Source organism: Neomonachus schauinslandi, chromosome 7 (assembly GCF_002201575.2).
Source record: "Neomonachus schauinslandi chromosome 7, ASM220157v2, whole genome shotgun sequence".
NCBI classification, from domain to species: domain Eukaryota; kingdom Metazoa; phylum Chordata; class Mammalia; order Carnivora; family Phocidae; genus Neomonachus; species Neomonachus schauinslandi.
In genome coordinates this window covers 123,306,059-123,331,244 of record NC_058409.1, presented here as the reverse complement: position 1 = coordinate 123,331,244, position 25,186 = coordinate 123,306,059, and the positions used below count along the sequence as shown (strand labels likewise).

Below are 25,186 nucleotides of genomic sequence, written 5' to 3'. Positions count from 1 at the left end.
GAGTGTCCTCAGCAACATCTTTTGAGCAAATGTATCATCTGGCTTCATAGACTTATCTCTTGTGATACTCTTTGCTGAGAGCTAAAGGGGAATGACATCACAGTAGATCTCAGTGAAAGTGATTCCACAAGGACAAAGATAAGGTGACCCATTTAAATGTGTACACATCTCAAAATTACCTAGACTGAGATCTTCTTGAGAACCCACTGTTTCTCACAGTGGCTGCACCAGTTTACATTCCCGCCAACAGTACACACGGGTTCCCTTTTCTCCACATCCTTACTTTTTATTTCTTCTCTTTTTGATACCAGCCATTCTGACAGGTGTGAGGTGATATCTCATTGTGGTTTTGATTTGCATTTTCCTGATGATTAGTGATGCTGAGCATCTTTTCATGTACCTGTTGGCCATCTTTATGTCTACTTTGGAAAAATGTCTATTCAGATCCTCTGCCCATTTTAAAAATTGGATTGTGTGCTTTCTTTTTTTGCTATTGAGTTGTATGAGTTCTTTATATTTTGGATATTATCAGGTATGTGATTTGCAAATGTTTTCCCCCATTCAGTAGATCGCCTTTTCTTTTTGTTGATTGTTTCCTTTGCCTTGCAGAATCTTTTAAGTTGGATAAAGTCACGCTTGCTTGTTTTTGCTTTTGTTGCCTTTGCTTTTGGTATCAAATCCAAAAAATCATTGTCAAGACCAATATCAGAGAGCTTACTGCCTATGTTTTCTTTTAGGAGTTTTATGATTTCAGGTCTTACATTAGAGTCTTTAATCCATTTTTTGTGTATTGTATAAGTGTCTTTTAATTGCAGTTGAACACAACAGTGACACATATATTATATTAGTCTAGACTGCTAAGAGTCAAGATAAACTCATGTTACTTCATTGAACAAGATATTATCAGTATCTATTTTTTTCTAAAGCTCAGGTATATTTTTGGTATCAACCTACTCAGAAGAACTGACTTTTTAGATTGCTTCTTAAAATTATTAATATTCAGATAATAGGATATTAACTAAGCAACTGTAAGATTAAGTTTTGGACAATTTATAAGTTATTAATCACTTCACCATAGAAACCAATGACATTTCAATAATTCTGATGTTATAATATTTCTATGCCTGAGCTTATCAATTTCTAAACTTCCATATCTCTACAAAGTAACCCTTAGCAACTGTAAATATTTTATTAATGGAAAACATAAGGTGATTATATTTGAAATTGTACATTTAATTGAAATACTACTTTTCTTATTGTGGCAAAACATACATAACATAAAATTTACCCTTCTAATCATTTTAGATATACTCTTCAGTGGCATAAGTACATTTACATTATTATGCAACTGTCACCACCATCCATCTCCAGAACTTTTTTATTATTCCAAACTGAAGCACTGTACACATTTAATAACTCTCCAGCCCCTCATAAACCTCTGTTCTACTTTTGATCTCTGTGAGTTTGTCTATTCTGGGTATCTAATATAAATGAAGTTGTATATGATTTGTTCTTTTAGTGTCTGGCTTATTTCATTTAACCTAATTCTTCACGTTTCATCCATGTGGCATGTATCAGACTGAAATAAATGAAAAACTACTTGTTTTGTTGTAATTTCAAGCTCTAGTCCAACTATTTCTAGAGAAATGCATCAGAATCATGTCAGACTCTTTCCTTCCTTGCATTTTGTTCTTCTTGAAGCTATTTTCCCATCAGCCTGTCCTGATTACCTCTTAATCATTCATCAGATTTAAGTAGAAATAGTTACTGAAAAGTAATTTTAAAGGTTATCAAATAGACAATGACAATAAAACCACCATACATTTGATTTTTCTATTACAAATTATTTGCAAATGTGGAAACCAGCTGCCATCCTAAAAGGGCTTTGGAAAATACTCAGTCTGTTCATTTTGCACAGGAAGACACTGATAGTAGAGCATTTAAAGGATTTCCTAAGATTGCACAGCCATTTAATGGCATAGCTGGGAATTGTTTTAGAAGAACCTAAGTTTAAGGATAGTGCTCATTATTTTCAGATATATTGTTCTGTTAGTGCACAGTCAATATGAAAGTTTGAGGAACCAGTGGCTTGAAGTAACGTTGATTCATTCAAACCTACTAAGTTTGAAACGTTCTACTAGCCATTAGTAATATACAGTAATAGTAAGTGGAATTCCTAGCCTCAAACAGCAGACCATGGGGAATGAATATGATAATACAAAGACTAAGGTTTAAGGTGTATATTTGACTAACCATTGATTCATCTCAACCTTTTTTTAAATCTTTTTTGCTATAGTATGATTCCATATAAGTTGATGCATGACTGGAAGGAACTGTTTTTTAATGGAAAACCCATATATGAGCAAGCCTCCATTAAGCATCTACCAGCTAAGCCCTCTGCAGAACAACTTACAGAACTGGATAAGAGGGACTTGCTCGATAGCAATGATTATGAAGAATATAAGGTACTTACTAGTAGGGAATAATGAGAGAGAATGCAACATAATACATGGTGTTTCTTTAACATTAATTTTATGACATGTTATTTTCATCCCTATTAATAAAAATGGACTTTTTATATTTGGCTTTTCCCTTGGTTTAATTTGTATTTATATACTGAGTTTTAAATGCCTAGCCTATTCATAATCTGTTATCTGTTACTCCCAGTAATAGTAGGAGAGTGGTCTGAAAAAAATAAAACATAATACATCGTTAGGGCTGATAGATTTTAGAATTTTTTAAATATTTTAATTTATTCATTAGCATTTTCTTTGTATGAGCTGTCTACCTTTGCTACAAAAACCCTTGCATAAAGATATTTCTTTAGTAATTTATTTAAATAGTATGTAGTTTTTAGAGGCATATGGAAGAGTAGAAGGTCTGAGTTTTAGGAGTAGCATAGATTCAAGCAAAACATTATTGAGAGATTTGAAAAAGTGAGGGGTGACACTTGTGCTTAAAGAGCTGCTTAAAAGCCTTTGGGGTCAGGCAGACCAAGGTAAAACCTAGGCAGCCTGGGAGAGACTCAGTTTCCCAAGTTATGAAACGGGGATAAAAACATACCTACTTTATTTTGTTGTTATGAAACTTATTTAAGGTAATACATGTTAAATACTTAGTCAAGTGCACTGCATGTTGGATACAAATAGTACATATTAATTTCTTTCCTCACCGCCCTGCTCTCCCCACTGAATTTCATCTCACCTTTAGGAAGAAAGATGTAAAATTAATAGCTATCAGATGGCAGTTCTAGGTAAATACACATCAATGGAATGAAGAATGAGGCCCATGATTTTATCACTGAATGACATTTAGAAGGGTAGTAAGTGCAACATGAAAAATTGAGAAGGAAGAATGATTTGACCTAATCATTTGCTGATATTTAGCAAATACACAGTAAATGTTTGTCAAAAGGATGCATGAATAAAATGAATGAATGACAATGAACAGGGCAAAGTGTGAAATAGCACTAATATGTAAATATTGAAAAAAGATAGATTTATGGGGGCAGCTGGGTGGCTCAGTTGGTTAAGTATCCGACTTTTGATCTCAGCTCAGGTCTTAATTTGGGGTGGTGGGCTCAAGCCCCACTCTGGGCTCCATGCTGGACATGGAGCCTACTTAAAATAAAAAAATTTTAAAAATTTTTAAAAAGATAAATTTATGATAAAATGATAAAGAAAAAAGTGAGCTTATGACAAATTGAATGTACATCATTGTAATTGGATGAATCTATATTTGTATCATTAAGAGAATTTTTATTTAAGAATTGACTAGAACTTTACGGGATATCCATGCATATTTATGTTGTATGGTTGTGGAATATAGTAGATCTAGTGTGTTAACCTAAAACATCATGCTACATAATAAATGCTCTGATAATAGTAAAATATGTGAAGGTATTTTTTTCTGTTGTAAATTAAAAGTCATTTTATTTGACAGATTTTACTAATGTATAGAATATTTATTCCTAAGCATTTTCTTTAACAGCTCTATCTACTCTATTCTTACTGCTTTCATAAATCAGGAGACCTGGTAGTCTGCAGCTTAGCAAAGATTTGCCTTTCTAACTTTTTTCTTGTTTGGGAAATCATTACCACAGGAGCATGCTTGTCTTACCCACATCCTGAAGCAGCTGGTATGTTTCTTTTGCAGGAAATTATAAACTTTTGTTAGGAGTATGTGACCGTCTAGCAATACAGTTTATTTTGTTTATAGCCTTTGCTGTTTTCCTAGAAATGAAAATTACCCTAGGATTTCTGATATATGTTTATATGCTCTGTTCCTTTTGACTGCATGATAGAAAATAGACCATACACAGGTATTAGGATATTACTGTAAACTATCCTATTATCATTCCGTTATTAGACCTTTTGTCTCTTTAGAAACTTGTTATATGTTCCTGCATATAAGTAAAAAAATAAATGCTTCAACTTGTAAACTGTATTATCTGGCGTAACTAGCCTTTCATAGGAGGAAGAGGGGCAACAATTGGCGGCTTAGCTAAAGGAAACCATTGTCCACATTTATCACTGCTAAATGTACTCAGGATTTTTAATCCTTCAAGTAAATGCATAACTTAGAAATTAGTCTCCGAAGGGTTTACATTCTTAGCATACTCTATTGTTGCACCCAGACCCAGCATCCTGAAAGAACGGATACATCCGGGCTTCGAGCCCACACTTTTAAAGCTCTGTCAGCGTAAGCTATGTTGCTTAAAATTTTTAAATATTACACCTAGAAATAGGCATAAAAACAAATTTTTGCTCATGTACACATCTTATAGAGGCTAAAATTTGACCCTTATCGCTTAACATCATTTCCTAAATCATCACTTTATAAACTGGGTACACATGAGAGAGGTCTAGTTTAAGAATGGTCTGGCCAAGAACATCATTTATCTCTCCCAAGAGGAAGCAGAAACAGCCTCATGGAGCAGCCAGGACATCCACTGTTATAGGATAACCATGAGCTATTCAGCCGAGAGTGGGGAGGAGACTGAAGACCCAGTGGACGTGGGCAGCAGCCTAAGCCAGGAGCCCAAATGCTTGAGAGCATCAGCCGTTCCAGAACATCCCCACCCAACAGCTAGTGGTTCTCGACTGTGCAGTGGACTCCTCCTAGTAAATCCCAAACTTCCCCAGATGCAGGTCCCTGTCATGATTCTTACTGGCAAATTACCCAGAATTCCATAGCATTTGATTTTTAGAGCAGCTGCTTATTAGCAGTTACCTACTGAATGAGTTTGGGAGTTACTAAAATTGGGTCTTCATAAACTAAAATTTGGCCATGCCTTCTTGAAGACACAGATTTTTCTAAGTCTCCGCCACAAAGCACTTGGCAATTTGTGGAGATCTGCTGTGCATGCCCACAAACAAGTTGTAGTTGGAATTACCATTTTGGAGGAAGGATCATCAATGTTGTTGCAAGCTGGTTATGGTTTTTAACTGCTGTGATTTTTGTTTTTAATGAAAACTTGCTGTTTAAATTCACGATCAGTTGAGGTTACTTGGTTGTTGGGTTAACCCTACAGTGTGTGTTGTAATGCACATTTTTATCAATAACACTTTTGGCTTATGATTTTCCACTAACTGGACTTTGAGGATGTGCTTGTATATGTTATGGTTTAACACCAATACTTCTGTCACTGCAGCAGATGTATACATACCCATCTCCAAATTTGTTTATACAATGGCTTATTACCAGGTCTTTTTCCCCTGGAGAATAGGAATGTGAGACTAAATGGGCCATGGATTGTTTCTTTCCTACATAAGTCTCATCTGATTTGCTTGACCCAAAGACTCCAGATTCTATCTTGTTCTTACTCTTTAACTCCAGGCTTTAGTATTGATCCAATGGCTTTCTAGACTCAGCTTCTGACAGTAGATCTCCAGCTTAGCTCTTGCCTTGTTCCCTGGTTTCCCAGTGAATGACCCAGTCTTCGCAGTGTATTATTTAATCAGTTCCCTTATGAATAGAATACTAACTTGAAGCCTGTATCACTCAAGTGATATGGGTAACTGACTCAAGTACACTGATTAATTTTAGTAGATAGTGTGAATAGGTCATTATTATTTTTATTTACTTAAAAGATATGTGTTGTATTAGCTCAGGCTGCAATAAGAAAATACTATAGACTGGGTGGCTTAAACAACAGGAATTCATTTCTCACAGTTCCAGAAAGTCCAAGTTCAGGATGCCAGCTAATTCAGTTCTTTGGTGAGGACTCTCTTCCTGACTTGCTGATGGCTACCTTGCTGTGTCCTTACATGAACAGAGAGAGAGAGAACTCTGGTCTGCCTTCTTAAAGGACCCTAATCCCATCATGGGGGCCCCAATCTCATAAACTCTTCTAAACCTAATTACTTCCCCAAAGCTCTGCCTCCAAATACCATCACAGTGGGGTTAAGGCCTCAACATATGAATTTTGGAGGCACACAATTCATTTCATAACATACATGTTTATTCAGGGCACATAAAATGTCTCAAAGTACAAACTTGCCAGTCAAGTATAGGAACCCTTGATTTCAAATGAAATTGTTTTATTGCTGTTTATCCCCTGCTAAGAAAGAAGTCTTAACACCTTGTCTTTTGACTATGGAGATATGTTTATATCTTTTGTTTCTAGACCTGCAGGAATGTAGCCTTTTAAATAGAGTAAGCAGTTGCTTTCACATTCTTGGTTGAGATGTTCTGTTAGGCATTCTACTTTGAAACTTCTGCCTGCCATTGTACCTGATGCCCCACATTATCACTCATTTGGATTAAGACTTCAGAGGTATCTGTTAAAATACAAACACTTCCCAAGATAAGGAACAAGAATCATGATCAACATCCAAATAGCTAGGAAAGAAGTTTAATACTGAAAGGAATGTTCTCACTATCATTCTAGTTTAGTTTGTATGTCATACATTTCATAGCTTCAGTTTCTTCTGCCCTTTTGCTTAGAGTTTTGCCTCCAACCCCCTAAATTTCTCCCATAATAGTAAGCCTACCTGGCTGGACTTTTTGGACTAAGCCTCATTATGTGGCTGTGTCTTGGTGAAATCACAAGTATGCCCTAGAATAGTGATTCATGTAGTCATCCATAGTGATAATAACTTACAGAACAGAGTGTCCATGTATTGGTTTTCAAAAGGAGCCATAGTTGCCCTAGGGCTGTGGTAGCCAAGAAACAAGGCTGTCTTCTAACTGCTGTGGATCAAGGGTTTCAGAGAGCTGGAATAGGTTTGGCAGAAGTCTGGGACTTCTGTCTGTGGGGTGAGGGAATGGAAGGAGACCTTAGGTCACGGGAAGGGTATTTCACTTTAAATGACTAGAACTGGTGACAACCTAACTTCATTAGAGAACCATGGTAGGAATGGTTGAATTAAGGTATCAAGTCCAAGGCATTAGACCAGAATTAAGAAACGGTTTACAAAGCCAAAGGATTGGTACCCAGATAGAATGAGGGGTGAGAAGGATATAGTCAAGGAAGAAGAATTTTGGATGGCTGACATGAATAAAACTAGAGTGAATGTCCACCACCCATTTTTTTTGCTCTTGATCACATAGATTAGGGAGAAGCCAGTCTTCTTCTAGGCTCCCTCTCATCTGGGGTCAGGCAAGACAAAGGATGGTTAAGGCCTCCCTGGGCTTCCTACCACTGATTTACTGGTTCATCCTCTACCTACGTTGCTAACTACAGGAGCTAGTTTCTATGCATCAAGTCCAGCTTATCTTCAATTAGTTACTCAGACTGCCCACCTAATATTTCAGAACAGGCTTTGAAGATCTGAACTCTAAAACTATGTCTTGTCAGCTAAATATAACAAGAACACACGAAGTTGTTAATCTCAAGAAACTTGAATGGACCCAAGAAAGTCTGAATTTTGGTGTGGGGCAGATGTATTGGGTTGAGAACCAGAAACCCTCCCACCTGGAAGACCCTCCCACCCCACCCCTCCTACCCAGTGCCCAGGGCCTGTCAGTTATATTCTTTGGTACACTGGACTTACCGTAGTCTTTCACATATTGAGCAGTCACTTCTAAGCTTTTTTTGGGTGGTCTATACCTCTGTAAGTAACCTTAGCAGTGAAGCAAAGAAAATAGAATGCACTAGTCATTACTATGAGAAGAGGGTATTCTGTGTGGAAAAATTCTACATGAATTTTTGAGTGACAAGATAGGTAGACCAAATCATAGTGTCTACACACTTTGTGATAGAGAAATTCCAGCCAAGTCTGTCTAACTGTCCCTGACTGGGCAATGGCAGCAGATGGGTGAATTCAGATGTAGAAGCTTCTGGAAAATTTACCTGAGTAGCAAGACCACAGAAATTATTATAGAAGTGATCTTGAGAGAGACTACCACCTCCCTGATGAAGACAACATGGCTTGAGCAACTAAGGAATGAAATTTACTATTTTTTATGAGGACAGCCACCACCACCAGAATTGTTTGGCAGCCCTGGCATAGGGAGGGCTCTGATATAAAGTACAGTATGATGCTATCCCAAGGGCATTTGGGGTCAGGAGAAATGCAAGCCTTAGAGTCTCAATTTGTTCTAACTCCAGGCAATTGTGCTTTGAAAAACATTGGGCTAGACACAGCTGCTGTAATTCCCAGTGTGCCATGTTTAATGCCTTAGAAGGGCCTTGGTGATTTTCCAGATCAGAGAATGGAGCCAGGAGTAGGAACCTGCCATTTTGGGGTAAATCAGCTACTCTCCCATTGATCCTCTCAGTGAGTCACTGTGAATGTGTCTGAAATCAGAATGCTAAGTAAGGAGAAGCCCCTGCCTATTGTTCGCTCCAGTTTGTCATTGAATTTCAACAGCACTGAAATATAAGTTTTTAAGACAGAGGAGCTCTCAGAATGACTTAGTCTCAGTTACCCCTACTAATCAAACCTACAAGACAAAGTATCAGCCCCATGATTCTGGCTGCCTAATACACAAGTAATCAGTTGCTCAAAAGTTTTAGGAAAAGAAGCCTGCCACTGGTTGCAAGTGCTGAGCATTCTGAACCTCCGGATTTGTTACCAGCCAGAGTGATTGGATTGCAAAATGAGGTGCCAGCCTCCCCCAAGTGTAGGCCTGTAAGCTTTGACAGTGAGCAGCACCACATGCTAGGTAATTGACCATGACCAACTTGAATTCCCCTTTAAAAATAAATACAAGGTAGATGGACTCTGTTGCCCTAGGTCTTCTTTTGTGCAAAGCTAGAATTAAACACATCTGTTTTCATAGTAATAGATCAGTAATAGACCAACTTGAATTCCCCTTTAAAAATAAGTACAAGGTAGATGGACTCTGTTGCCCTAGGTCTTCTTTTGTGCAAAGCTAGAATTAAACACATCTGTTTTTATAGTAATTGATCAGATTGGGGAAGCCTACTGCTGGGACAGAAATGATCAGATTTCTGAGTAAAAGCCATTATTTGATTAGGACCAGTTCTTCAGATTTGCTGATGAATTGGAGTTAACCCTGAGATTGATTGATAGACAGGCATTGATGACTCAGTTCTGCTCTGGCCAGAACAGTCTTCAGCTCAGCATGGCAGGGGAAGTAGAGTTAACCTCTTCCTTCCCCTCATTACCCTGAGCCACACTTGTACTTCCTAATGGTAGATAATGGCGTGGCCCTGTCTGAGCACTCTAGCACAGAAGGGTGTGGAGGCATACCTTGGGTGCATGTCCCTGGCCAATGTCAGCGTGAGGTGTGCATCCCCACTTCCCTGACTTCTCTGGAATCTGAAGGCCAGGCTGTTTGGCCAGAAGGTATGGTCAGGAAGCTGATAATACTCAGACCTGACTGGAGGTCAGATGACTCAGAAGAGCTGCCAAGCTCACTCAGCAGGGCCAGTTCATCTTTTCAACTTGTTCTGAGACCTTTGATCTGGGCCCCTGCACAGAGCCCATTCCATAACAGCTCCTGGACGAGAAGTCAGAATTCAGTTGCACATCAGCCTGCTGCTATGTCTTCTCTTCCTCCTTGTCAAAAGCAGTACAAGGCACTATCAATCCTTTCCATTGGAACCTGGCTATCAAAGGAGTACCATACAGTGGTCAAGAAACCCTCTAGGGCTGCCAGGTTACATGAGCCAAACTCTCCATCAGACAAGACATCCAACTACCCCTTCTGTTTCTCCTGAGAATTCTGGCTGGTTGTCAGGAATATTTAAATCTAAATTACAGATTTTGGCAATTCCTCCAGATTCCCTCAGGATTTTGGTGTGGTTGGAAGATAGAAAGCTTAGGAAGGAGAGAAAAAGAACACAGCCTCTGAAAGCTACCAAGTTTTACCCTAGTTCTTCCCTGTGGAGTATGGCTTTTTTCTGAGTGCCAGATTTCCCAAGCACTGTACCTGGAATATGGCCACTTGACTTTCCATGTTGTCACAGTTGTAAATGTGCTTCTATAATATTGGATTCTCTCTGGTAGGAGACAGGACAGATCCAGACTCGAGGTCAGCCAGGAGAGCTGGGGCCAGGGGTTGAATTCTTGGAGCTAGAACCAAGATGGTCAGGATAATTTACCTGAATTAGCTGAAAACAGGAAGAGGCAGAGGTGGGCTTAAGCCCAGGCCTTTGAATACTCCAATGATCAAAGCTGAGATTGGGTGAGAACCAGACTATAAAATGAAAACAAAGGCGGCAGGCTGGAAGTGAGGCAGAACTGGAACAGAACAGGACTCACATTAAGGGCCTGGAAACAAAGTAAGGAAGCCCTAGGCAGTTGCCACAAGTAGAGCTGGAATGCCTGCAGCTTATTTTTTATTGTCTGCCAGTCTGGGGTACACAGTTGGGTCAACCTAGTTTAGCAGACCCAAGATAAATGGCCAGTTAGGAATATGAAATTAACCAGGTCACAAACAGCTTGCCATAGAGTGGCTCTTACTACCCATTCACACAGGCTGCTCTTATCTACTCCAGGACCCTGAGAAATCTCTGGCGGAGCTTCTTACAAAATCCCAAAGTTATAAGTTATTTAAATTTACTGCATTTTCACTGGGATGCTGTGTGCTGCCAAAAAAAAAAAAAAAAAAAAAAAAAGGATACCTTGATTTAATGGAGAAGCTCCCTCAAAATCATACTGCCAGCCATAACTTCTAGAAATGCTTGCAGGATTAGCTCATTTCATACATGATGTGTGGGTTCTTGTTAACTTCTTTGAGGATGATGTTTTCTGATCTTGTTCCTAGACTTTGGGTTGGGATGTGTCTAAGTCCTCTTTGTACTTAATCAAAATTACTAAAACGTAATATCCATGTATTCACTCATTTATTCAGTTCACATATAGCCTATACCACTGATTGCTTGATTGATTCATTAATTCAGTCAATAAATATTGACTATCTACTATGTGCCAGCACTGTTCTAAGTACTGGGGATATGAAGTTGATTAAGATAGAGATCCTTACCTCCTGGTGCTCACAGTTTAGTGGAGATGAGAAAAAAAAAAATTCCAGAGCATGATGTTAAGTGTGGATAAGCACGGGAGGTTATGGGAACGCTGGAAGGGGTGATTTTCAGCTGAGTTGTAAAGTATGAGCAAAATCGTATTTCAGGTATCACAGACTGCATCACTTCCTCACTTCTTGCAGAGTGGTGTGCAAGAGAAAGTCTGCCATAGGAGATGAAAGGTTAAGGCAGCTCGAATATCGGTATGATGGAGTTGTGGTGCATCAGCTGTACTCTGAAAGCAGCATAGCCTCCTTTTGTGGAGTTACTACCTGTGGTGTTTCTCAAAGACAGTTTATTGGAAGCTTCCATCTTAAGTCCTTTGGCTACACTGTACCAAGACAATCTGTCCAATGTTGGTTTTATTATATAGGTTAAAAGATTGCATTTCAGAAAAACCCAAGCAGGTGTCAAAAACACTTTAAGTGTTGTGTTCCCTAAGAAGCTCTCTTTTTTTTAAATTTTATTTTATTATGTTGTGTTAATCACCATACATTACATCATTAGTTTTTGATGTAGTGTTCCATGATTCATTGTTTGCGTATAACACCCAGTGCTCCATTCAATACATGCCCTCTTTAAAACCCATCACCAGGCTAACCCTTTCCCCCACCTCCCTCCCCTCTAGAACCCTCAGTTTGTTTCTCAGAGTCCATAGTCTCTCATGGTTTATCTCCCCCTCTGGTTTCTCCCCCCTTAATTTTTCCCTTCTTATTATCTTTTTTTTTTTTTTTTAACATATAATGTATTACTTGTTTCAGAGGTACAGGTCTGTGATTCATCAATCTTACACAATTCACAGCGTTCACCATAGCACATACCCTCCCCAATGTCTATCACCCAGCCCCCCATCCATCTCACCCCCCACCACTCCAGCAACCCTCAGTTTGTTTCCTGAGATTAAGAATTCCTCATATCAGTGACATCATATGATACATGTCTTTCTCTGACTTATTTCGCTCAGCATAATACCCTCCAATTCCATCCACGTCGTTGCAAATGGCAAGATTTTGTTTTATTTTGATGGCTGCATAATATTCCATTGTATATATATATATATATATATATATATATATATATATATATATATATATATATATACCACATCTTCTTTATCCATTCATCTGTTGATGGACATCTTGGCTCTTTCCATAGTTTGGCTATTGGAGACATTGCTGCTATAAACATTGAGGTGCATGTACCCCTTCGGATCACTACATTTGTATCTTTGGGGTAAATACCCAGTAGTGCAATTGCTGGGTCATAGGGCAGCTCTATTTTCAACTTTTTGAGGAACCCCCATACTGTTTTCCAGAGTGGCTGCACCAGCTTGCATTCCCACCAACAGTGTAGGAGGGTTTCCCTTTCTCCACATCCTCGCCAACATCTGTCATTTCCTGACTTCTTAATTTTAGCCATTCTGACTGGTGTGAGGTGGTATCTCATTGAGGTTTTGATTTGGATTTCCCTGATGCCTAGCGATGTTGAGCACTTTTTCATGTGTCTGTTGGCCATTTGGATGTCTTCTTTGGAAAAATGTCTGTTCATGTCTTCTGCCCATTTCTTGATTGGATTATTTGTTCTTTGGGTGTTGAGTTTGATAAACTGATCAATTTGATAAACAAATCTTTATAGATTTTGGATACTAACCCTTTATCTGATATGTCAACTGCAAATATCTTCTCCCATTCTGTAGGTTGTCTTTTGGTTTTGTTGACTGTTTCCTTTGCTGTGCAAAAGCTTTTTATCTAGATGAAGTCCCAATAGTTCATTTTTGCCCTTGCTTCCCTTGCCTTTGGCGATGTTTCTAGGAAGAAGTTGCTGCGGCTGAGGTCAAAGAGGTTGCTGCCTGTGTTCTCCTCTAGGATTTTGATGGACTCCTGTCTCACATTTAGGTCTTTCATCTATTTTGAGTCTATTTTTGTGTGTGGTGTAAGGAAATGGTCCAGTTTCATTCTTCTGCATGTGGCTGTCCAATTTTCCCAACACCATTTGTTGAAATGACTGTCTTTTTTCCATTGAACATTCTTTCCTGCTTTGTCAAAGATTAGTTGACCATAGAGTTGAGGGTCCATTTCTGGGCTCTCTATTCTGTTCCACTGATCTATGTGTCTGTTTTTGTGCCAGTACCATACTGTCTCGATGATGACAGCTTTGTAATAGAGCTGGAAGTCCGGAATTGTGATGCCATCAGCTTTGCTTTTCTTTTTCAACATTCCTCTGGCTATTCAGGGTCTTTTCTGGTTCCATACAAATTTTAGGATTATTTGTTCCATTTCTTTGAAAAAAGTGGATGGTATTTTGATAGGGATTGCATTAAATGTGTGGATTGCTCTAAGTAGCATTGACATCTTCACAATATTTGTTCTTCCAATCCATGAGCATGGAACGTTTTTCCATTTCTTTGTGTCTTCCTCACTTTCTTTCATGAGTATTTTATAGTTTTCTGAGTACAGATTCTTAGCCTCTTTGGTTAGATTTATTCCTAGGTATCTTATGGTTTTGGGTGCAATTGTAAATGGGATCGACTCCTTAATTTCTCTTTCTTCTGTCTTGTTGTTGGTGTATAGGAATGCCACTGATTTCTGTGCATTGATTTTATATCCTGCCACTTTACTGAATTCCTGTACGAGTTCTAGCAGTTTTGGGGTGGAGTCTTTTGGGTTTTCCACATAAAGTATCATATCATATGCAAAGAGTGAGTTTGACTTCTTCTTTGCCAGTTCGGACGCCTTTGATTTCTTTTTGTTGTCTGATTGCTGTGGCTAGGACTTGTAATACTATGTTGAATAGCAGTGGTGATAGTGGACATCCCTGCCGTATTCCTGACCTTAGGGGGAAAGCTCTCAGTTTTTCCCCATTGAGAATGATATTCACTGTGGGTTTTTCATAGATGGCTTTTATGATATTGAGGTATGTACCCTCTATCTCTACACTCTGAAGAGTTTTAATCAAGAAAGGATGATGTACTTTGTCAAATGCTAAGAAGCTCTATCTCTTAAGAGAAAAGGCATTTGTCTTGTTTTGTTTGTTTGTTTGTTTTTGTTTTTTTGAAGGCATCTGTAATTGAATTGTAAGACATGTAGAGCCTACCAAACTGGGAATATATGGGGCACTTCAGGCCATGCAGATGTTGGTAAGTTCTAACAATCTATGAGATCAAACACTGGATTGTGTGTGCTTTCAGACTAGTACCACCATTCTACAAAAGCCACATTTGGATGTCACTACTAAATAGCACTGGCATAATACAATGTTTGCTTGTTAGCTGGATGTTGTGTTAGATAGAGGCACTCATATTTTATGGACTGATGAATATCTCCCAAGACTCAGATTCTGGTTATCCAAGTTGATCAAAGTAAACCATGCCTGCCTCTTCTTTAAAAGAGTAGATGAGGAAGCTCTCTTCCTCACTTGGATCCTTGAAAGTGGCAAGAAATGAGAATGAGGTACATCTGCTTGAGTCCAAGGGTAACCACGTACACAGAGTAAACAATTTGTCGAGAAAACTATGCAGCTCCACCAGCAGCATCATCGAACCCCTTGGACAGTGTGACAATCAGGGAGGGAATCTAATGAACGGAACACATGGATGATCTCACACTTGCCCCTGAAGTGTGCACATCAGCCTACGTTCAAGCATACTGTTCCCAAGCAGATGCTGTCTGTAAATGCTCATGTTGCTTTTAGCCATGGTTAATAACAGGGGGATGAAGGGTAATGACACATTAAAGCTTGGGAAACAAAAAGGATATGACAGACTGGAAGTAACCAGAATCAGAAGTCTAGGTAACCATGAGGTACCTACAACATGATATAGAGAACCATGTGAGTGGTGATCCAGGCTGGATATCAGTTTGTTGGATCCATGTAATTTGTGAAGATGGGAAGAATAGGTGGATCCTATGATCCTAGGAATTCAGAATTCAGTTTCCAAAAAGGTCAGTGTAAATCGGTTAATGAAAACGGTGCTGGTAAATAGGTTTGACTTTCAACCAAGGGCAGAGGCTGTTTACACTGTTGTAATTCCATGGTCCCTGTGTGTCGGTAGACAAGAATTCACAGGGAGAGGTGGACCCCTAGGTGTTGGTGGATCTTGAGTCTTGTATCTTCTCAAGTATGCATACTGATGGCATTTATGCAGAGACAATAACAATATTAATATTAAGATAAAGACATATTAATAATTATTATATATAGGGGTGCCTGGGTGGCTCAGTCAGTTAAGCGGCTGCCTTCAGCTTGGGTCATGATCCTGGGGTCCTGGGATCGAGCCCCGCATCCGGCTCCCTGCTTGGCAGAGAGCCTGCTTCTCCCTCTCCCTCTGCCTACCACTCTGCCTGCTTGTGCTCTCTCTCTATAAAAAAAAATAATAATTATTATTATTATTATATATATATGACAGTTTCCATTAATCAAGTGCTAGTATCATGGAGCACATCTACACAGATAAAGTATCTCATTAAAGCAATAGTTTGAACCAGGTGATACTTACCTAGTATTGCCTACGCTAAGGCATCAGAGTCTTGAAACTAATAGTCAGATATCTATTTATAACAATACCTGAAGGAGTAAAAATGATACATTTTATTACATGATTTTTCTCTAATAAAATTTTATTATAAAATTAACATAATTATATATAACAAACCATGTAAAATAGGGATCTGATAAAAAAAATCTAGTTCCTCTTCACTAATGAATCTCTTTAGCTTATTGTAGTTAAGCTAGCAACCTTCATTCTGGTCTGAATTTCCCTTTTTCTAGTTCTTCTGACCTCCTTTTCACTCATCATGTTCTTATTCCAACCTGAGATGATTACTTTGACTTACCCTCTCGTGGTCTTTACTAGAAACTTTATCAACTGTATTTTTAAGATGATTCTGCAAAATGTGTTCCACCAAATCCTTGATCCCCTTATCTCCACAGGTTAACCCAACCTAAACATTCAAAGAAAATGTTCTCTGCATGGCCAACATTCTATCCCATTGTGTTTGGCCACATTCTACCACTAATTCAGTGACGGAACAGGGCTTTATTCTGATCCCTTTGAGAAGAAGCATGCCTCTCAGATTGGGGTGCAAGCTGAATGTGGTTTCTCCTATTGGCAACCCTCCTGTGTGACACTATTATGTGCCTCCAACAGTAGCCTGAGAACCGCTTAGTTAAGCATTTAAAGTGCACAGTCACATAGGCTACACTCACAAGCCTTTCATTCAATCTTTGCAGCAGCCCTGTGAGATAGATATTATTATCACACAAAGATGAGGGAATTGACAAGAGTACAAAACAAGTAAGTAGCAGAACTATTATGGGAATCCAGGTCATCTGATTTCAGTCCCAGAATGGTTCCTTTAGAACAGATTAAATGACTACACCACACAAAATCATTAGAACATTGGAAACTTTCCACTTAAAATTGGCCTTGGACTTAAAGCCTTTTTAATTATTTTTTTGTTGTCTTTCTTTGTTTTTTCTTTTCTTTTTTTTATTATGGTCAGTTAACCAGCATATAGTACATCATAAGTTTTTGATGCAGTGTTAAAACTTTTTTTTTAAATAACATAATTTCTCTGGTTTTTTTTTTTTTTTTAAGATTTATTTATTTATTTGAGAGAGCGAGAATGAGAGAGAGTACATGAGAGTGGGGAGGGTCAGAGGGAGAAGCAGACCCCCCGCTGAGCAGGGAGCCTGATGTGGGACTCGATCCCGGGACTCCAGGATCATGACCTGAGCCGAAGGCAGTTGCTTAACCAACTGAGCCACCCAGGCGCCCCTCTGGTTTGTTTTTTAATTTGATTCATTTCTGATTGGCCACATTACATAAATCATTTGTCTAATTTAGAAGTATAAATGATTCCAATGAATGAAAGCAGAAGAAAGCAATAAATTCTAATTCAATCAATGATTATGGAAAGCAATTTAGTATTTAGCTAATTTTGAACAATGCACAGAATTGTTAGAAAAACCAAAGACATTAAAGTAAAACAAAATAAATTTTACAAAGAAAAGATAGTTTGAATAGAAGTAATAATCAGATACAATTATATTTATTTAGTAATAAATTCCACCAATTTTAAAGGAAAACCTATTATGAATACTTTGGGGGATTTTTGTTTATTTGTTTCAAAAAGCATTTGTTTACCTCAGAATGTTGTCATATCAGAAATTCTGTCACCAAACCAGGCAACTCTTCTATAGCACTTATCAAATTTGTCAGTTTATATTCTGAGCAAACATTTTTTTTGTCAGGTAATTGATAGATATTGGAAGAATACTGAGGAAAAGAAATGCAACAACATAGGCATGTATTTATTAATATATGACAGAGCATATATAAAAACAGGTATACATTTATATATGACCTAGCATATATGAATATTTATGCTGTGTCACATAGAATATATATTAATATAAGTATACAAATATAAAGATTTATATCCTGATGTGTAGTCAGAAGAGACATTACTTTCCTTCTCAAAAAAATTAAAAAAGAAAAGGAGGTAAGGCAATTCAGATTAGCAGAAGTTGAAAAATTGGCCCATGTTTTGTGAAGAAATACAATGAACTTTGTCTTTTGTTTTTGTTCTCTCTTTGGTTTTCATGAAAGCCTGTGTTGTTGAGGATACTCATTTTCTCCCCCAGTGGATATTGCTCATGTTTTTCTGTCCCAATTATTTGGACTAAGAAGACTAAGTTAAGGTGGTTGGGGGCAAGTTGACTGGGGGCAAGTGATAAAATAAAAAAAAAAAAGTGCTAATAAAACGGATCATAAGAATTGGGGAAGACTTAAACATGATTTTTAAAAAAGCTGATATATCTTGAATTCATAATGTTCTGGACCACTGAAACAACATATCAGAGTGTTTTGAAGTTTGAATAGTTAGATAAATAGGTTGCATGTACTAATTCCAAATAATCTTTTTTTTAATTTAAATTCAATTGGCCAACATTTAGTACATCACTAATTTCAGATGTAGAGTTCAGTATAATTCAAATAATCTTAAAATAGATCATAAATGACATATATTTCTAGTCTTTGTAGATTGTGGATGGAATATTTATATAATAAATTGTTCCCTACTTATGTTACTAAATTTTTTTATATGCACCAAAGATAATTTTTTAAGATCTTTAAGTGACTTCAGAAAAATACTATCTTACTTAAGTTTCCAGTGATTTGTATATAAATTAAACCCTAATCTTATCTGTTTTTGTGTCTTTGTTTTTATTATTTTTCATTATTATTACAGTGATGTTATAGCAACTTTGAACACTTTAGAAAATACAATAAAGCAATGTGTTAATTTACTCTCCCACCAGTATTGAATGAGAAGTATGACTAATTTTTTTGTGTTAGGCAAAATATGATGCATCATTGTTTTATTTGGATATCTTTATTTCTGTGAATTTGAACATTGCTTCAAAAACTCATTGACCATTTTATTCTATTTTGGGTACTGACTGTTCATATTCTTTGTGCCTTTTTTTTCTGTTGGGATATTTTTCTTTATCTGATTGCTTAGAGCTGTTTATAAACTAAGACTCTTAACCCTTTGTCAAACATATATATGTTCACAGACACTTTCCTTTTGTTCTTTATTTTTAAGTTGTGTGTAGGTATGTTTATGTGGGGGGGGGATGTATAGAACATTTTATTTTTATATAATTAAATTTATCAGCCTTTTCTTTTATGGTTTTCATGCTTAAAAAGACCATCCTGGAACATATAAATATTCATCCAGATTTTGGTGCCTTCATGATTTCTTGGTTCCAGAATCTATTTTCATGAAAACTATAAGGATATCCAAGTTAATTTTTTTCAAATATGTGGCCATAAGTTATTCCAGTACCAGTTATGAAATAATCCCCTTCTCTGTGACTGTGAAATATAAACCTTATTATGTACTAAATTCCTACTATACTTAGATCTGTTTATAGAATTTATATTTTTGTGCATTGACTAAACTTCTTTCTTTCTGAAACTCATTTTTTCATTACTGTATTTTTTTTAAATTAAATTCCATTAGCCAACACATAGTACATCATTAGTTTCAGATGTAGAGTTCAGTAATTCATCAGTTGCATATAACACCCAGTGCTCATCACATCACATGCCCTCCTTAATGCCTGTCACCAAGTGACCCCACCTACCTCCCCTCTCACAACCCTCAGTTTGCTTCCTGTAGTTGTAATCTCTCATGGTTTGCTCCCTTTCTGATTTCTTCCCATTCAATTTTCCCTCCCTTCCCCTGTGATCCTCTGCGCTACTTCTTATATTCCACATATTAGTGAAACCGTGTGATAATTGTCTTTCTCTGATTGACTTATTTCACTTAGCATAATACACTCTAGTTCCATCCATGTCGTTGCAAATGGCAAGATTTCATTTTTTGATGGCTGAGTAATATTCCATTGTATATATTCCATATATATATTGTATATGACTGATATGTCATTTTCAAATATCTCCTCCTCTACTCTATGGTCAACTAATCTTCAACAAAGCAGGAAAGAATATCCAATGAAAAAAAGACAGTCCCCTCATCAAATGGTGTTGGGAAAATTGGACAGCCACATGTAGAAGAATGAAATTGGACCACTTTCTTACACCATACACAAAAATAAACTCAAAATGGATGAAAGACCTAAATGTGAGACAGAAATCCATCAAAATCCTGGAGGAGAACATAGACAGCAACCTCTTTGACCTCAGCCTCAGCAACTTCTTGCTAGACAAGTTTCCACAGGCAAGGGAAACAAAAGCAAAAATGAACTATTGGGACTTCATCAAGATAAAAAGCTTTTGCACAGCAAAGGAAACAATTGACAAAACCAAAAGACAACCTACAGAATGGGAGAAGATATTTGCAGTTGACATATCAGATAAAGGGCTAGTATCCAAAATCTATAAAGAACTTACCAAATTCAACACCCCAAAACCAAATTATCCAGTCAAGAAATGGGCAGAAGACATGAACAGACATTTCTCCAAAGAAGACATACAAATGGCCAACAGACACATGAAAAAATGCTCCACATCACCTGACATCAGGGAAATACAAATCAAAACCACAATGAGATACCACCTCACACCAGTCAGAATGGCTAAAATTAACAAGTCAGGAAACAACAAATGTTGGCAAGGATACAGAGAAAGGAGAACCCTCTTACACGTTGGTGGGAATGCAAGCTGGTGCAACCACTCTGGAAAACAGTATGGAGGTTCCTCAAGAAGTTAAAAATAGAACTACCCTACAACCCAGGAATTGCACTACTAGCTATTTACCCAAAGGATACAAATATAGTGATCCAGAGGGGCACCTGCACCCTAATGTTTATAGCAGCAGTGTCCACAATAGCCAAACTATGGAAAGAGCCCAGATGTTCATCAACAGATGAATGGATAAAGAAGATGTGGTACATATATACAATGGAATATTACTTAGCCATCAAAACATGAAATCTTGCGATTTGCAACAACATGGATGGAACTAGAGGGTATTATGCTAAGTGAAATAAGTCAATCAGAGAAAGACAATTATCATATGACTTCACTCATATATGGAAATTAAGAAACAAAACAGAGGATCGTATGGGAAGGGAGGGAAAAAAATAAGATGGGTCAGAGAAGGAGACAAACCATGAGAGGCTCTTAACTATAGGAAACAAACTGAGGGTTGTGGGAGGGGTGGTGGGTGAGGGGGTAACTGGGTGATGGGCATTAAGGAGGGCATGTGGGATGTGATGAGCACTGGGTGTTATATGCAACAGATGAATTACTGAACTCTACCTCTGAAACTAATGATGCACTATATGTTAATTAACTGAATTTAAATATAATAAAATTAAAAAAAAATTTTTTAAGTATCCTTAAAATCTCTTGTTTCTTTCATAGTATGTTACAAAATTGATACTTGCTATTCTTCACCTTTATTCAGAACTAGTAGCAATTTCTGTATTGTGATTAGTCTGGACAAGTTCTAGAAATATTATCAATAAAAAGTAACTTGATAGTTTTGCTCTCTAAACATTTCCATTTTTATGAGTTCCTTCCTCATTTATTTATTTAAAATTATTTTTTCCTATTTTAATGCTTAGTTTGTTTTCCTTCTTTTTTATTTTAGATCAGGCATTTTATGGGACTATGAATTTTCCTCTGAGTACAGTTGAATCCCATCCCATATTTTTAATCTATTGTTTTAATGTTCTTTTTGTACATTTATATTTTTAACTTCTTCTTTAATCCAAGAATTACTTTACAAGAATGCTTATAATTTTTAAGTATTTATATTTCTCATATCTTTTTAAAATTGAGTTCTAGATTATTACAGAGAATGTGGTCTGTAATTTGTTTGTAAACCTGTAATTACTTGATCATTTCAGCAAGAAACCTGAAAAAACTGGGAGTCAAATGTAATAGATGTAGAGGGCATCATATCAGGCATGAATATTCTCTTTTATCTTTCTTACATTAAAATATCTTAAAATAAGCTTAGTGTTTACATAAGATAGCAGATAAACTATTATTCTCTTTTATCTGTTTACTGAGGATAGCTTCAATTTAAGTGTCTTTATGCTCAACCTGAGTTACAATTTGTCTCAACTCAGTATGCCTACTTTCATAAACTGTTAAGGATTTTTACTTTTCCATAGGAAGCTCATTTTTCTGCTCTCTAATATGAACATATTATTTATGTTATTACTCATTTATGTAACATAATTATTTAAAGTATTACTTTTGTTTGCTATAATTTGAGTTTACTTTCAATATTAAAAATTTTTATATGCTTAAATTCCCACTTTTAAGAATATTCTGTTTTGTTTGTTTCATTGTTATTTTGCAGAACATGGTTGGAGAGTGGGCCTTACCAGAAGAAATGGTAGAAAATTTACCACCCTCCAACAATAGCATATTGGGTCACGTGATTCACAGATTAGTTGAAAAATCTCATCCTCCTCAAGTCAAATCAACAGTATCAGAATTACCTTCATTTGCTATTAAAGGGTGCTTACTGGGAAAAACATTTAGTGGAAAAACCACTGCTCTAAAGGCTCTACAAAAAGGTAGAATTTCTTCTTTTTTTTCCACTTATTGGATTCTATTTGCATTGACTGTAGTTGCAAATGACTATGTCTGTAGACAACATACATAAGAATCTACTGATATATTGGGAAACTCTGTCATCAAAAATTTTATAATACAGTGATCATATAATTACTTGTCCAAGGCAGACACTTTTAGGATTTAAGAGTCATAAACTGGCACTGTCCCAAGCAAACCTGGATATATGAATATGCTATATAATGGTGTGCATAGTCTTGAGAAATAACAAGTTATAAACTTTCCTCATAGATTTTATTTACCTACCAATGAAGGGGGAAATTAATAATTTATAACAAATACAAAAGAAATCCACTTAAAATTATGAACGTATTAATTCTTCACATCCATTGAGTTCTGTCTTTTTATGAACCTTTGGCTTTTTCTTTTGAAGCTCATTCACTTAGAAGCCCAGGTTTCCATCTGTTTAATTAGTTTTTATTCAGTTATACTTATTTTTTACTGTTTTCACCGGAAAACACAATTTGTAGAGACTGGTCCATTTTAAACTATTCCAAGACAGACAAGGGTAGATCATTATTGAGATGTTAAAAGGACCTCCTTGAAAAGCAGCTTGACAAAGGCACAATGAGGTACCACTCCACACCCACTAAGATAGGTGTAAATAAAAAAAAGGAAAATAACAAGTGTTGGTGAGGAAGTGTTGGTTGGAACCCTCATACATATGTTGCTGGTGGGAATGTAAAATGGTGTCACCACTATGGAAAGCAGTTTGGTGGTTCCTCAGTAAATTAAACAAAGATGGCCCCAACAATTCCATTAGGGGATATATACCCTCAAAGGAGTGAAAACAGGTGTTCAAAAGAAATCTTGTGCAGGAATATTCATAGCAGCACTATTAATAGTAGCCAAAATGTGGGGACAAAATCTAAATGCCTGTCATCTGATGAATGGATAATAAAAGTGGTATTAATCTATATAATGAAATATTACTCAGCCATAAAAAAGGAGTGAGGTACTGATATGAGCTGCAACGTGGATGAATCTTGAAAACACAATGCTGAATGAAAGAAATGAGACACGAAAGGCCACATATTGTATGATTCCATTTATATGAAATGTCCAGAATAGGCAAATCCATAGAAACAGAAGACAACTTAGTGGTTATAGGGACAGGGATAGAGAGATAATGAGTGAATGCTTAATGGGTACAGGGTTTTCTCTTTTGGTGATGAAAATTTTTTGGAACAAGATAGTGCTGATGGTTGGACAACATGAATGACGTAAATACCACTGAGGTGTATCATTTACAATGGTTAAAATGGTTAGATTTATGTTATGTGAATTTTACTACAATAAAAAAAAAATAAGTGGCTTGATCCAAAAGACAGTTGTAGGAGGCCCTAGAGACAGTGTTATTGGATGAAGCCAGCACAGAAGGATAATTATGTCAATTTCCTAAATGAAAAGATATTAATAAAATTGTCTTTTGCACTTTAGACTTTCCTATTCAGATACTTTCTATTGACACTCTTGTCCAAGAAGCTATCAAAGCATTTCATGACAATGAAAAAATCAGTGAGGCTCTACCAATTGAGAAAGAAGCTGAAGAAAAGACTCCACCAGTTCTGCAAGAGAAGAGCAAAGAAATCCAGGCAAGTGTGACTTTAGTTTTCTTTTCTGCTCCTCATAGTCTAGAGATTTGAAGCTGAATAGAATCTAAGAGATCTTCTAGACCAGAGGTTAGCAACGTTTTCTGTAAAGGCCCAGAGAGAAAATATTTTAGATTTTGTGGACCAAGGGGCAAAATCAAGGTTACTATGTGTGTATTTATAATAACAAGAAAGAAAATTCCTCCCTGCTGTCCCCTAGTTTGCCTGGTGGGTCATCCAGGGTGGTTGGCCCACTTCGTGCCCAGTTACCATCAGCTGGAGACAGTCTCCTAAAGAAAGAGCCACAGGCTGGTAGGACTGGTAAGGGGGTGAAGGGGCTGAATTGCAAGGGATTGGAGGAGGGTGGGGTATGAGTGTTGGAGGGGGGACTTCACCAAGTCATTAGCTCCTGGAGTGGTATTTCATCACTGAGACCCTGGCAGTGGCCAATGGCAGAGTATCCATTGCATAGTTAAAGACCAGTGCCGGCTTTGGGCAGTGGCTGAGGCAGATGCTGGAGCAGAGCAGAGAAGGGGCAGAGGGGGATGCCAAGCTTGGTCCCCTGGCTCACAGTGCTATTCTGCAGAGGGATGCCCAGGGACCATATAAAAAAACAGTTGGATGGCTGAATGTGATCTGCGAGGAGAGGGGTGGTGGAGAAGGGAGAGGTCTTCCTTGTGGTTTACCTGTGTCACATTCCCATCAATATTGCATCTTGCTACATTATTGCATGAAGATCCTAAGGCAGAAAATATGAAAATGTGGCCCCACCTTGAGAATCATGATGCGGTCCAGCACCATTTTAAAACGGAGACAGTAGAGGTCCTAAGTGTGAATTGGTTTGCTCGGGGTCAGAAGGCTTGTTGATGAGTGTTTTGAGTGGAAACCCAGATTCTAAATCCAGCATTCTTTCTCCTGCTTTATGTTGTCTCTGCAATTGAATAAATTAGCAGAGAATCTAATCCAGATCATTTGCATGGGCTGTAAGATAAATACCATTTAACTACAAATTATGAAAATAACTGGGAG

The 25,186-nt window shown here is 37.3% G+C and overlaps 1 protein-coding gene across 1 annotated transcript in view; it reads left to right on the top strand.

Moving 5' to 3' along the window:
• The window catches only part of SPEF2 (sperm flagellar 2), a 156,662-nt gene that overhangs the window by 30,652 nt on the left and 100,824 nt on the right, over positions 1-25,186 (top strand). Inside the window, 3 exon segments of the mRNA XM_021696168.2 lie at positions 2,297-2,465; positions 22,288-22,507; positions 24,006-24,160. Coding sequence (XP_021551843.2) covers positions 2,297-2,465; positions 22,288-22,507; positions 24,006-24,160 — 544 coding nt within the window.